Source organism: Etheostoma cragini, chromosome 6 (genome assembly GCF_013103735.1).
Source record: "Etheostoma cragini isolate CJK2018 chromosome 6, CSU_Ecrag_1.0, whole genome shotgun sequence".
Taxonomy (NCBI): domain Eukaryota; kingdom Metazoa; phylum Chordata; class Actinopteri; order Perciformes; family Percidae; genus Etheostoma; species Etheostoma cragini.
This window is the reverse complement of record NC_048412.1, coordinates 3,030,501-3,042,105: the sequence shown is the minus strand read 5'-3', so window position 1 is coordinate 3,042,105 and position 11,605 is coordinate 3,030,501. Positions and strand designations below refer to the sequence as shown.

At 41.3% G+C, this 11,605-nt stretch overlaps 1 protein-coding gene across 1 annotated transcript in view; it reads right to left on the bottom strand.

The window, feature by feature from the left end:
* The window catches only part of zfpm2a (zinc finger protein, FOG family member 2a), a 137,567-nt gene that overhangs the window by 86,449 nt on the left and 39,513 nt on the right, over positions 1–11,605 (bottom strand). Inside the window, exon 3 of the mRNA XM_034874020.1 lies at positions 4,395–4,496. Coding sequence (XP_034729911.1) covers positions 4,395–4,496 — 102 coding nt within the window. The remainder of the gene's footprint in view (positions 1–4,394; positions 4,497–11,605) is intronic.

Sequence of the window (11,605 nt, the reverse complement as noted above, 5' to 3'; positions counted from 1 at the left end):
ATGGTCAGAATCCAAACAGCAGAGCCTGGGGTATCTTGACTTTTAGGACCAAATATAGATCAAGCCCCTGCAGCACTGGAGCCTACATTTCCTATAATGCATTTCTAATTAGTGCCTTCCTGATTGTTAAATGCCCATGTCTATTCAAAGTTCATGCCCCCCAGTTGGTGCAATTTGTGGCCCAAGCTCAAAATATTTGAATTATGATAAAATATCCCTGTACTTGGATTCAGATCTGCCCCTGAACCTGATACCGGATAAGCGGACAGAGATGGATGGATGGATGGATGGATGGATGGAGGGATAGAACCCTAATGACATCATCAGTGTTAGTTTATTTAGACTTTGGAAAGCTCCCCCCGGAGCCCCAAAAATATTTACAGGGTAATAGTATTAATAATAATACTAATAAATTGAATTTGTATGGCACTTTTCAAGGACCCGAAGTTGCTTTTCAGGTTAGGGTAGAAAACAAAACAAGGTGAAACAAAACTAAATGGGAGGGTGGCGTTGGGAAGAGATGAGTCTTGAGGTAGGACTGGAAGATCATGAGGGATTCAGAGTCTGGGATCTCTTGGGGGGAGGGAGTTCCAGAGCCTAGGAGCTGCCCTGGAGAAGGCTCTGTCCCCAAAACTGCGGAGGATGGACTTGGGGATGGAGAGGAGACCGGCTGAGGTGGATCTGAGGGACCGTAAGGGTTGGTAGGGGGGGCTTGAGACCCCCTAAAAAGGCTCTAAAATCACCAATGGCCCTTAGAACTTTTAATTCTGCTTTGGATAGTCATTAGTTATGGAATAAAAGTTTATGAAAGTGAATTAACATGACTGAATACCTCACTGAAACAAATGGTATCTCGCAGGAAATGCGAGTGTTCATAATTACAGCGCTCTTAACGAACCCTGGATTTTCCTGACTTTCATAAGGGGGTGTAGTTTACACGAGCACGCATTGAGATAAGGCTGAGAACAAGTTCATTAGCGGAGTTAGCTAGCTAACGCGCACCACTCCCAATTAGCCTAGAGGAGAGCGAGTGGGAGAGGATGAGAGAGACAGAGTCAGATCCCTATCACCGCCGGTCCACGAAAATGAACAGAATAGCACGACACCCTATCTCCCGAAATCAGCGACTGATTGCGAAACACCCGTGACGAGAAATGAACACGAGACAAGAAGATCAGCGCGCAGATTTGCTTAAGGACATACTTGTAGAGACGAGGGGGAGAGAAAAGGGAACTCGCTGGGTGTTCCACATCAGAGAGCCGGCACTCCGCACAGCAGAGAAGAGGCAGCTATCAGATTAATAGTGAGTCATTCTCTACGCTGCTCTGCTGTTACAGGCAGAAAGACAATCAGAGAACAGGGGGCAATCGTGGACAGCACTTGACAGGAGTTACTAAAGTGGAGATGAAATGCAAGGGAGAAAAAAAAAAAAAAAAGTTCAATTACAGGATGTAGATTGTAAAGGCTTTTGTTGTTACCCAGCAAAAGGGAAACGGTGTGGAGGTGCTTCAATAGAATCACCAAAGCAGGTGGGCATGTTCCGAGTTAGCCCACCTCATTAAAAGGCTTCACTCTCTTTTTACGCAACGGCCATTACACATCCCATTCAGATGCACACACCGCAGTGATTAAAAATTATCTGTTGGTGATCATAATCACACCTGCTTAAACTTAAGCCAAAGAATAACAATGAACTTTTTGAATGCCGAACTATCTGCGCATTGACAAAAGAGATTAAAGGCCAGACAGTCTCAAACTAAATAAATTTGCTTTTAATCGCTTTAAACAGGAAGTCATGTCATTTCAAATGTTCCTATCTGATTGTCTGATTCCCCTCTTTATTCAAATTATAACATGCCCATCTGACTTTTCCGGCACAATGGGAAAAATTAAAAAGGGAAATGACCTTTCATGGCAGCCATGATGAGAGAGTGAATGGCATTATTATGCACCAAGATTAATTTCTGCCCACTCTATGCTGCCCATTGATAAAACAGAGGAGGGGTACAAATGCCTCAGTGTTAATCATCATATCATAGAGATGTTACCTTGGTGCTAACATGTTGATTATGGGCAGAATTTATGTTTTTCTTTGACAAAACCGCCTTGATTGTGTACACTCTGTTTATTTTAGCATGTTTCTTAAAGTCGGATGTGCCGTTTTTCAGTTTGTATACAGCAGAGATAGTGGTGGAATGTAACTTAGTACATCAAGTTCTGTTCTTAAGTACACATTTGATGTACTTGTATTTTAACCTGAGTCTTTTTATTTTCATGCCACTTTCTACTTGTGCTCTACATTCCAGAGAGAAATATTGTACTTTTTACTCCACTACATTCACCTGACAGCATTAGTTACTTTACAAATTAAGATTTTTGCACACAATACACACACAAATGTTTTATCAAATTAAACTACCCAACAAAATATATGCAGTACTACAATTAGAAGTGAAACAATTAGCCAATTAAACTTACTGTTTGTGTTATTTTTTTAAATTATCATGATTTGTATTTATTTCTGACAGCTTAGACATGACTACATTCCCCAGATGATACTCACATACTATTACTTAAGCAACAGGGCTTTTAGTTTTTTACAGTGTGGTATTTTAGTCCAGCACAGGATCTGGATACTTCTGGATACTTCTTCCACCATCAGAGTAGAGATCAGGACACAGAACCACTCAGGCTGTGCTGTTGTATACATGAAATGGCCCTCATGGATCCCATCATCTCCACTGTAGTCCAGCCATTCTCACTGTATGCAAGACATACTTTACTACCATAAAACTCCAATCTCCCTCCTCGCTCTCCGCTTCCTGTTCAGCAGTGTGTTTCTGAGCCTCGTTCTGATGGCTAAGTAGAAGGAAGGACGGATAATTACAGTCAGTCATACATCTAGTCATGCTACATCCATTGCTCCTTTTCAAAGCGGTACTTCTTAAGCTCAGCATTTTTTCGCCCAAAAGGGCCCTTTTTCCGCATGTGATGCCTTCTTTTTGTCACGGCCCCCATAGTTCTGAGCTGACCCCCTCAGCCCTGTCTCCTGACTGATCACAGTGATGGTTTATTACTGTCGTCCCAGCGTTCTTATCTTTAGCCAGCATTGCTCATTTCCTTTCCCAGATTTAAATGCAAATGTGAAATTTAATGATAAATGCATTATCTGATAGGTGCGATAACACTGATTCACTGTCAGTATAAAATACACACCCCGGGGGGCTTCGAGCTAGCAAGCTCAACTTGCCCAAATCCACTTTTTTTCTCCCTCCCTCCCTCTCTCTCTCTCTCTTTTTACTACAAACGCATGTACCTGCAATAAATTCTTGAGGTCCTTTCATGCATTAAAAGGAATCATATTTTGTGTGTTCAGCAGTGTGGGTGCAGGCTATTGCTGAGCAGTAATTGCTGTGCAACTATCTTGTTCAATGCATTATCCATCACTTTGATGAAGTTACTTTTAGTAAAAGGGCAACACATTTCGAAAAAAGCTACATCTGCATTGCATTATAGGTTTCTCCTTAAAAAAAGAAGAAAAACCTGCCTTTTTGTAATTGAATGTACTGTTAACTGAACAGTGCATTTGGTTATAGTTGATTGTTATATAGTAAGGCATCCAGACGTCTGACTCATTTGTCCATGTAGATGCTATACAAATATAAAGCTTACTTAGTACAGAACCAGAAGTGTCTACAAATACACACCCGGCCTCCTAAAAAAAAATACATTTCCAAACAACTAAACTGCATACTTAATTCCATTTAAAGGGAATTGAATCTACACATATTTTCTCCCAGATTACACGTCCTTGTACCAGGATGAAAACATGTCCTCAATTGTCATTCGGAACACAACTACTTTCCTTTATGAGGTTTAGGCCACACAATTACTTGGTTAGTTGTAGGATAAATTCAAATAGGCCTAGTTGAAGGTTTGGCTTAAAATGAGTACTACATTTGTCACACAACTTGAGTTATGGACTCAAGTTAAAATAAGTCAACGACAGGAACAAGCGGTCTTCTGGGTAAGAAGTCCTGTGTTTGTTTGTCTCGCTTTGACGGACCTTCCCTCCACCGCGGAGCGTAGGAGGAGCCGCAGCGAAATAGCCTCTGGAAGGAACTTGTTTTGGTGGAATGTGTACGTTCAAAAGCTGTCTGGATTTACCCTGCAGAGATCTGGGGAGCAGTTAACCATAGTCCTCCTAAATCCACCGGAGTTTAAAATGTCAACACAAAGAAAATGGAAGGCAACGGACATCCTGCTGAAAATGAGGGCAAGACCCAAATAAATACCTTACCTCAAACCAGGCACCATGCATTTCAATTTAGGCGTAACTTTATAAGACGGGTCTAAGAGGCTACCTAGGAAAGGAATATCAAGACTTTTCTTACTTGGACCGTCCCATTCATCTGGCCCCGTTACGGTATGCCTGGTCTTCTCGCCCTGGCCGTCCATCTCCGACTCTCCTGCTTCTCGGTTGCCATCTTCCTCTCCTGCAAGGCAGAAAAGAAATGAAGCACTCAATCCAAATTTGACTGCTCAGACACCTGATTTAATTAAGTAGTGCATTATGGACTCTGTCACCCTTCCAAAGGGTAGATTTGTACGATTTTTGGATAATATCCCAGCAAAGAAAATGTCATTTTATAACCCTTTTCCTGTATAATATTTAAACGTCACAGTCTGAAGCCATGTGAGCAATTGCCATTGTGTTATTTTGTGCGTACACAGTTCTGTATATGTATGTATGCAGTGAGCTCACCAGGCCCAGCTGCAAACTTTTATGTAAAAGGAGTTCCCATGAGTGCTTGCAGGAACAAGCGGAAGCCCCATGGAACAGGAAGGAAAGCAATGTGTGGGAGAGAAGTGGCTATTTATTACCGTTTGATCTATTGTGGAGCGAGCTAGAATGTGTGTTATAGGACGTGGGGCTGATTTACAGTCTCTGGGCTCAACACAGGCCATGCTAAGGGATATTTGGGTATCTCTCTCCAGGATGTGAGTATTTAAAGACCTTGTTAAATAGACTCCGCCTCCGAGTGTTAAGCAGTAACACTGTTGAAGATCCACTTACTGTAAAAAGAACTATTTTTGCATGTCTACAGTAAGCATAGTTTGTACTTAAAGTTTATAGGCACATAAATCAGTGCTTGGTAGGTGCCCCTAGTGTGGTGCTCTGAATAAATCCAATGTGGCTGACACAGTGGTTGCACAGTGTCTCTCCAAAACTCGGCCGAGTACGAGCAAACTCGCCCGGGGCGTTGTAGTGGTGGTTGATAGTTTGCGGAGGAACATTCCTCTCACTTTTGTCACCGTATCGTTTTCATCCCTTTGAAGTCCTTAAACCCAATAGTGAACGGTCAAGGACAGGCCTGGAGTACCACAATGGATTACTACACTTCACACATGGCAAAAAAAGGGGCTCCATGTGGAGATTTAAACGGGAATATAGTAGGATTGACATAGACAATACAGCAAAAAGACTTGTGAGTGTGGCTTGATGAAAAGATGTACCCGCCCCCCCCATCACAGCCCCCAAAAAACCATTTCAGAGTGTTACTGTCACATTTTCCGCGACAACTGCTACGGGACACACACTACTTCACTCCAACGCCGTCTGTCCGTCCGTCCTCAGCTGGGTTAATCAAGCACACACATCATGCTTATTTAGCTGCTTTTTGTGTGTGTGTGTGTGTGTGTGTGTGAGACATGGCTTACTTCAAAGAAGGTAGCAAACATTGCCAAAAGGATGTCAGCTGGCTGCCTCGCACCAAATGAGGAGATGTATACAAAGGAAAAAAGTAATACTGGAGGAAAGTCTGCAGAAATGTCCTACTTACAGTACATGAGGTCATTATGACCCAGTTTTGCTTATTCAAGTTTCTGCTTGGGCTGGTGATTTCTCCCCCCCCCCCACACACACACACACTCCCCCACTATTTATTGTTGGGCTTGGAGAACCTCTTTAGCATACAAGACTCGTATTATGACGAGGATAACAAAGGTATCAACAGTTCCTTCCAACGGAGCGGAGTTTTTTTTTTAAAACAGCTGGCGAGATAACATTAAAGGCACTACCTTGATCTCAGGCGAACATGTTAAGCCCTGTAACGAAACGTATTGGAAGTGTTTAATTACAGCCCGGGAAACGAAGCTACAAGATGATTCCTTAATTAAGCAGTGATTAAGGATTTTCTGCCTTCTATCTAACACAGTTTGCAATAGCGTTTTAAACACAATCGCCGAGGCAACCTCAGAGGGAACAATGTCACAGGGCTTTGATGAAGTTTCTTGCACAAATGTCACGAGGAAAAAAAAAGCACAGCGGAGGAAGAATTGCTGGGGCAGCACTCCTTTGCTTACATTACGGTTTGATAAAAACCTGCAATACAGGCGAATACAGAGAGCCGGTTTTTGTGTTTTTAAGCGACACGGGGATTCTGACCTTTCTGATCTAGAAACAGATTGATTAAGGCGCTCCATTTATTCTCAGAGGTCCACTGCAGGTAATAGAGACTCTGGCATGTTTCATCATTTTGAATCGAAATCCTTCGGCTGTCTTATCAAGGGAGACAGATTGTCACTGATCGTCCTCTACATTATCACCGTGATCATAATTTACATCTGGCTTAGGTTCCAATCAAATGGAGATACTTTAGGTTGAGAAAGCGAGAGAAAAGAACAGAACAGAAGGGACTGGGGGCGATGGGTTGTGGGGGGTGGGGGGGGCTGCCGGGTGCAGGGTTGGCGGGCATGCAAGAGGAGCCAGTGAGCTGTTAAAAATCAGCCCTATCGCTGCTCCATCAAAGGACAGCTCTCTCGCCAAATCGCAGTCACACGCAGCGTGCTACGCATTCAGGTCAATAAGCTTATAGGCGATTTACACAAACAATTCCTGGAGCAAGGTAGCAACAAAGTCATATTGGCTTTTTCTCTCCCTTTTAGCATTGTCTCTTCGAAGGAAGCCCTTGAAAATGTCAATCTCTCGCGCGTGACTTGAAGGAGCTCAGAGCGCTCTAATCCCGACCAAGAGTCTAGAGAACAGGTCGCGCTTTCTGCAAAATGGAGTATAAGTATTTTTTAAGTCTTCGTATGAGATTGCACAGTTCTATATGTTACCCAATTCTGGACTCAATGACTTTAACCCGCTGCCACTTTTCTAAACCCATCACAGTGTCCTGTGCAAGTGTTGCCAATGGTTTTCAGAATGTAATATTAGTTGATAAATAACAGCCCACCAGTGGTCGTGCTATGCAGTTGATATTGCATATTGGGTTGTTGATGCAGATTACGCTGCAACAGATTAAGTCAATTCCAGGATGCAACCTTTTTTTCACCAAAGTCAAGCATAGCTGTGAGACTTCTCTGCTATCTGAAAAATAGGGTTGGATTGCATTGCAATTTGGGGCAGGCAGAACACTCCAATGGAGGGAGGCTATTATTGAAACGCCTTGCCACTGTCTCTTTAAATGCCAATAAATTCCCATCATTACAGAATCTGGCAGTTTTCCTCTCTGTCTGCAGCCTGGGTCTTTATCTCACTCTGCCTCAGTCTCTGAGCATGTAGATCTGGCCCAGTTAGATTGTCATACTTAACAAACATTAATGATTAATTTCCTCCACTGAGTCAAATGGGGCTAAAGGGATGACTCGATTCATCTTATCGCACCACAAATTAGCATTTCCTCATATTCTCCAGCATCAACTGTGCATTAAAATTCCACATTTACCATTCTGGGCACTGGCAGCTGTGGCGAAACGCGCCAAGGAGATCTTCCTCCTGCGACGCCGGAGATTCTGATTGCTTCTGTGTTACACAAAGACTGGCATAATTAATTCTGCCACTTTGTTTTAAAAAAAAAAAGTTCTTTTGACTGTACGTCTTTGGCTGCTGAGTGTCAAATTACTCTCTGAGTGAGAGGTTGTTTGAAGGGTCAAGGTGTGTTGGTTATTTGCTATGTTAAGCAGTCATGATATTTCACTCCTTCACTTCCGCTAAGATCGAACGTTACGTGATGCATAGTCATTTTTGTAATTTTGAGGTGCAGAAGAGTGCAATATGTTCACGTTAGTTGTGCTTGACGTGTCCTGACACCTCACTACAGCATCAGAATCAAGTCTTTTGAGCTTGTTGTGTTATTTCACAAAAAAAAGGTGTTGTACATGGAGGAAATGAGATACATGAAATGACATGTAAATTTACTGTCAGCGCTAACTAAGGAAGTCATTTGTCTTCAGACAACACTTGGAAGGCACAAAGGGAACAGCATGTGGCAACACCCTGTGCTGAACTTCACAGATAGACAACTATAAAAAAGGGGGTGAAACAGCAGGGTGAAACAGCAAGGTGAAATTTCACAATTTCAGTAAAAAAAGAGATGCCACTCAGTGTATATATATAAAAAAAGGTATCTTTCTTACAATTACGGAGCCAGGTGTGTCAATAGAGTATAAATCTCGGCTGTGGACTCAACGATGGACTCTTCACAAGCAGAGCTCCATAAATGTGAAATTGGCCGAGCGGGAAGAGTTGTTTGAGGTAAGATTCTGTTTTAATCGCAAGGGAAAGCCAAGGTTATTTCTTCAGATATGTGGCTTATATTCCATATATATTAAAACGCAGTTTCTTCTCTCTGGGGCTCAAGCTGCTGCATTTCACACCCATGCATTTTATTTCAGTAATACATCTGAGTGCCACCCTATAAACCCAGAATTAGTACTAATTCAAATTTTGAGTGGTCACTATGTGTTCATTTTTTGATAAAAAACATATCCCTTACTAAAACACATTAGGTGTTTGTTTGGAGTGATGGGGTCCAGTAGAGGGGACGTAGAGTATGGGGACTCAAATCCATGCACAACACGTTGGAAATTACAATTTTTTGTATTGTCATCCTTTGGAACTACTGTAATTGAATACATTTTTCTCATAACATACTGTAATAAAGAATGATAAATGATGATAATTTATGTATACTAGTGATTTACTATAGTAATGATAGTTTCCTTTTATAGTAAAATCAACTTATTTGGGATTACAGTGCACTGACTTTCATTTAAAGGTGGATGAGTGCTACATCTGTATGTGTGGCTTGAGGCCTATTTCTTTATTATTGATAATATTAATAAGTTGTTCCAACACTGGGGCATTAGTGAGGGGCAGTAGTGTAAGTAGACAGATCTGTTACACACTGTTAGTAAAAGTAGTAGAACAACAGTATGGAAATACTCTGTTAAAAGTTAAAGTACTTTCTTCTGAAATTTACTCTAGTGAAAGTAAAATATTATTGTCATCTTCAAAGTGTACTTAAGGTTATTAAAGTAAAAGCACATCTTAAGCAGAATGGACACTTTTAAATATTAGTATATATTTTTGGGTTGTTATTATCGGTGCATTTTTAGACAAGTTTGGTCTAGGTTCAGATCATTTTTAAATACTTTGGGTAGTTTATTATACTATATTATTTGTTTGTCATATGCTTTGTATTTATAATCTGAAGTTGCTAAATAACTAGTAACTAAAGTTGTCTTTAAACTGCAATAAAGGAAAACAGAGTACAATATTTCCCTCTGAAAGTGAAATGAAAACGCTCAAGTAAAGTAAAAGTACTTAAAAATGTACTTAAGTGTAGTACTTGAGTTACTTTCCACTGCTGAGGGGTCACTAGATGACTTAAACTGGCTTTGGAGGAAGAAGTATTGGGAATTGTATGCCCCTTCTCCTTTTAAGATGCATTACACTCCCTGTATAGGATCAATGAGATTTCACATTCATTTAGCAAATTCACAGCTAAAAGGCACAAAGCACATCCTTGAAAGTAGTTTTTAATCAGGTGTTTGACTCCTCAAAAAAAACTGTAATTGAGAAATTGAGAAAAATGAAAATTTTGCATTTTGCAAGTCTCTTATTTTGTCTTGAATGAAAAAGAAAAGTTCAAACAGGAAGAAGTATTGACAAATAATAAATAACAGTTTCACTGTGTAAAAAAAAAACATATGATTGCAATTGCAACATGTTATTGCAACATCTTTCCAAAAAGCAATGAGCAGTCCTACATGAAAGCACCAAAAACCGTTAAAAACCGCCAAAAACCGCCAAAAACCGCCAAAAAACGCCAAAAAACATTAACTAAACAGAGGAGCCCAGAGGTTCCCGAGCCTCAGACCAAGATGGGACGTCAAGGTGCTCCATGCACTTATCTGGGGAGTCCCTTTTCTGCAAGGGTAAGGCAAATGACTCAGTCTTTGGTGGCATTCAACTTCATGACCTTTGCGCCTTTAAGCGGCTTTGCTACTTCACCGCACTCTGATCAAAGTTAATAAGTGCTTCATATGTTAATGAAAATTGGTACTCCTCTTTGTGTTCCTACAGCTTTTTAATACCTATTATAGACGGAAACTTTTAATGGAGGTTTTAGGTCCCCCTGACAAGCCCATTTCAGAGAGTGACTACACAGATACAAGGCTAAGCTAAGACCAGAGAGTCACTGCTCAGTGGAGGAACCTTACACGGGAGACCTTATTCTCCGGGAAGCAGCGGAAGATAAAGGCCATGGGATGAGTGGCTGCTTTAAAACCCACGTTTGAGTCCGCACAGGGCTAATTACAGCACGCCATCACATTTGAGAGGGTTTAGTTAATCAAGGGGGCTCTCTTTTTCCTCCTATAGTCGAGGAATAACACACTTAAACCATTTAATGCCGCCAGGATTGCGTCCTGTTTAATTCACGGCAGTTTCACATAAGTGGGGTAAATTTAAGCCACTGCGACATTAGTTTTAAATAGATCTAATTGAGGCAGGGATCATGGGGAAAATGGCTACACCTGATGATTGCACACAACTTGCCATGAGGAAAAAAGAAATTTGGATAGTACATCACTTAGGTCTTAGGAGGCAATGGGAGACTTAGCTTCTGTAAGCTTAGATAGCAAAGTAATACAAAGAAATCTGACTAGTAAGGCTTGTGTATGACAAGGAACAGATTACCAGCTCCTCCAAAAAGTAGTATTTGACACATGGGATTCCTATTTCGTGTTGACTTTATTCACAAACATGGAAAGAAGATTTGAGACCCAGTATCTCACATGGTGTAACCGAAACAATGGAAACACAAAACGGCTCTTTGAAGATTTCCAGAAGTTTTTTTTTTCTAGCTGTAGCCACCAGTGTGTACTGTCCTGTCTATTTCGTAGCTACTGGGTTAGTACAAGACCATACGTTCTTTGAAGTTTGTGTAAGGACACATTACGATGGAGACAAAGGGTAAAGCAAACCGAGAGCGGCTGGTAATTGCAATTTCCGAACAATTGTGCCATTCAACTTTTCCCGGAGAACAAAAGGGAAAACATTATTGATACGATTACTGGGGCATAGCCTACCTGAAACATGAAAGATGTATTTCCCTTCAATAATGTAATCCCACGAGGCACATCAGTTTAGAAGTGTGAAGAAATAATTCCAAAACAATTTTCCCCTTTGAACGGAGAAAGAAGAGGCAGACATTCAAAGCATTGGTTCTTCATTAAAAAGTCAAATTTATGGCATCCGTGAGCCAGCATGAGTGGGGACACCTGGGGTGGTGAAAGCCACGCGACCGGGGGG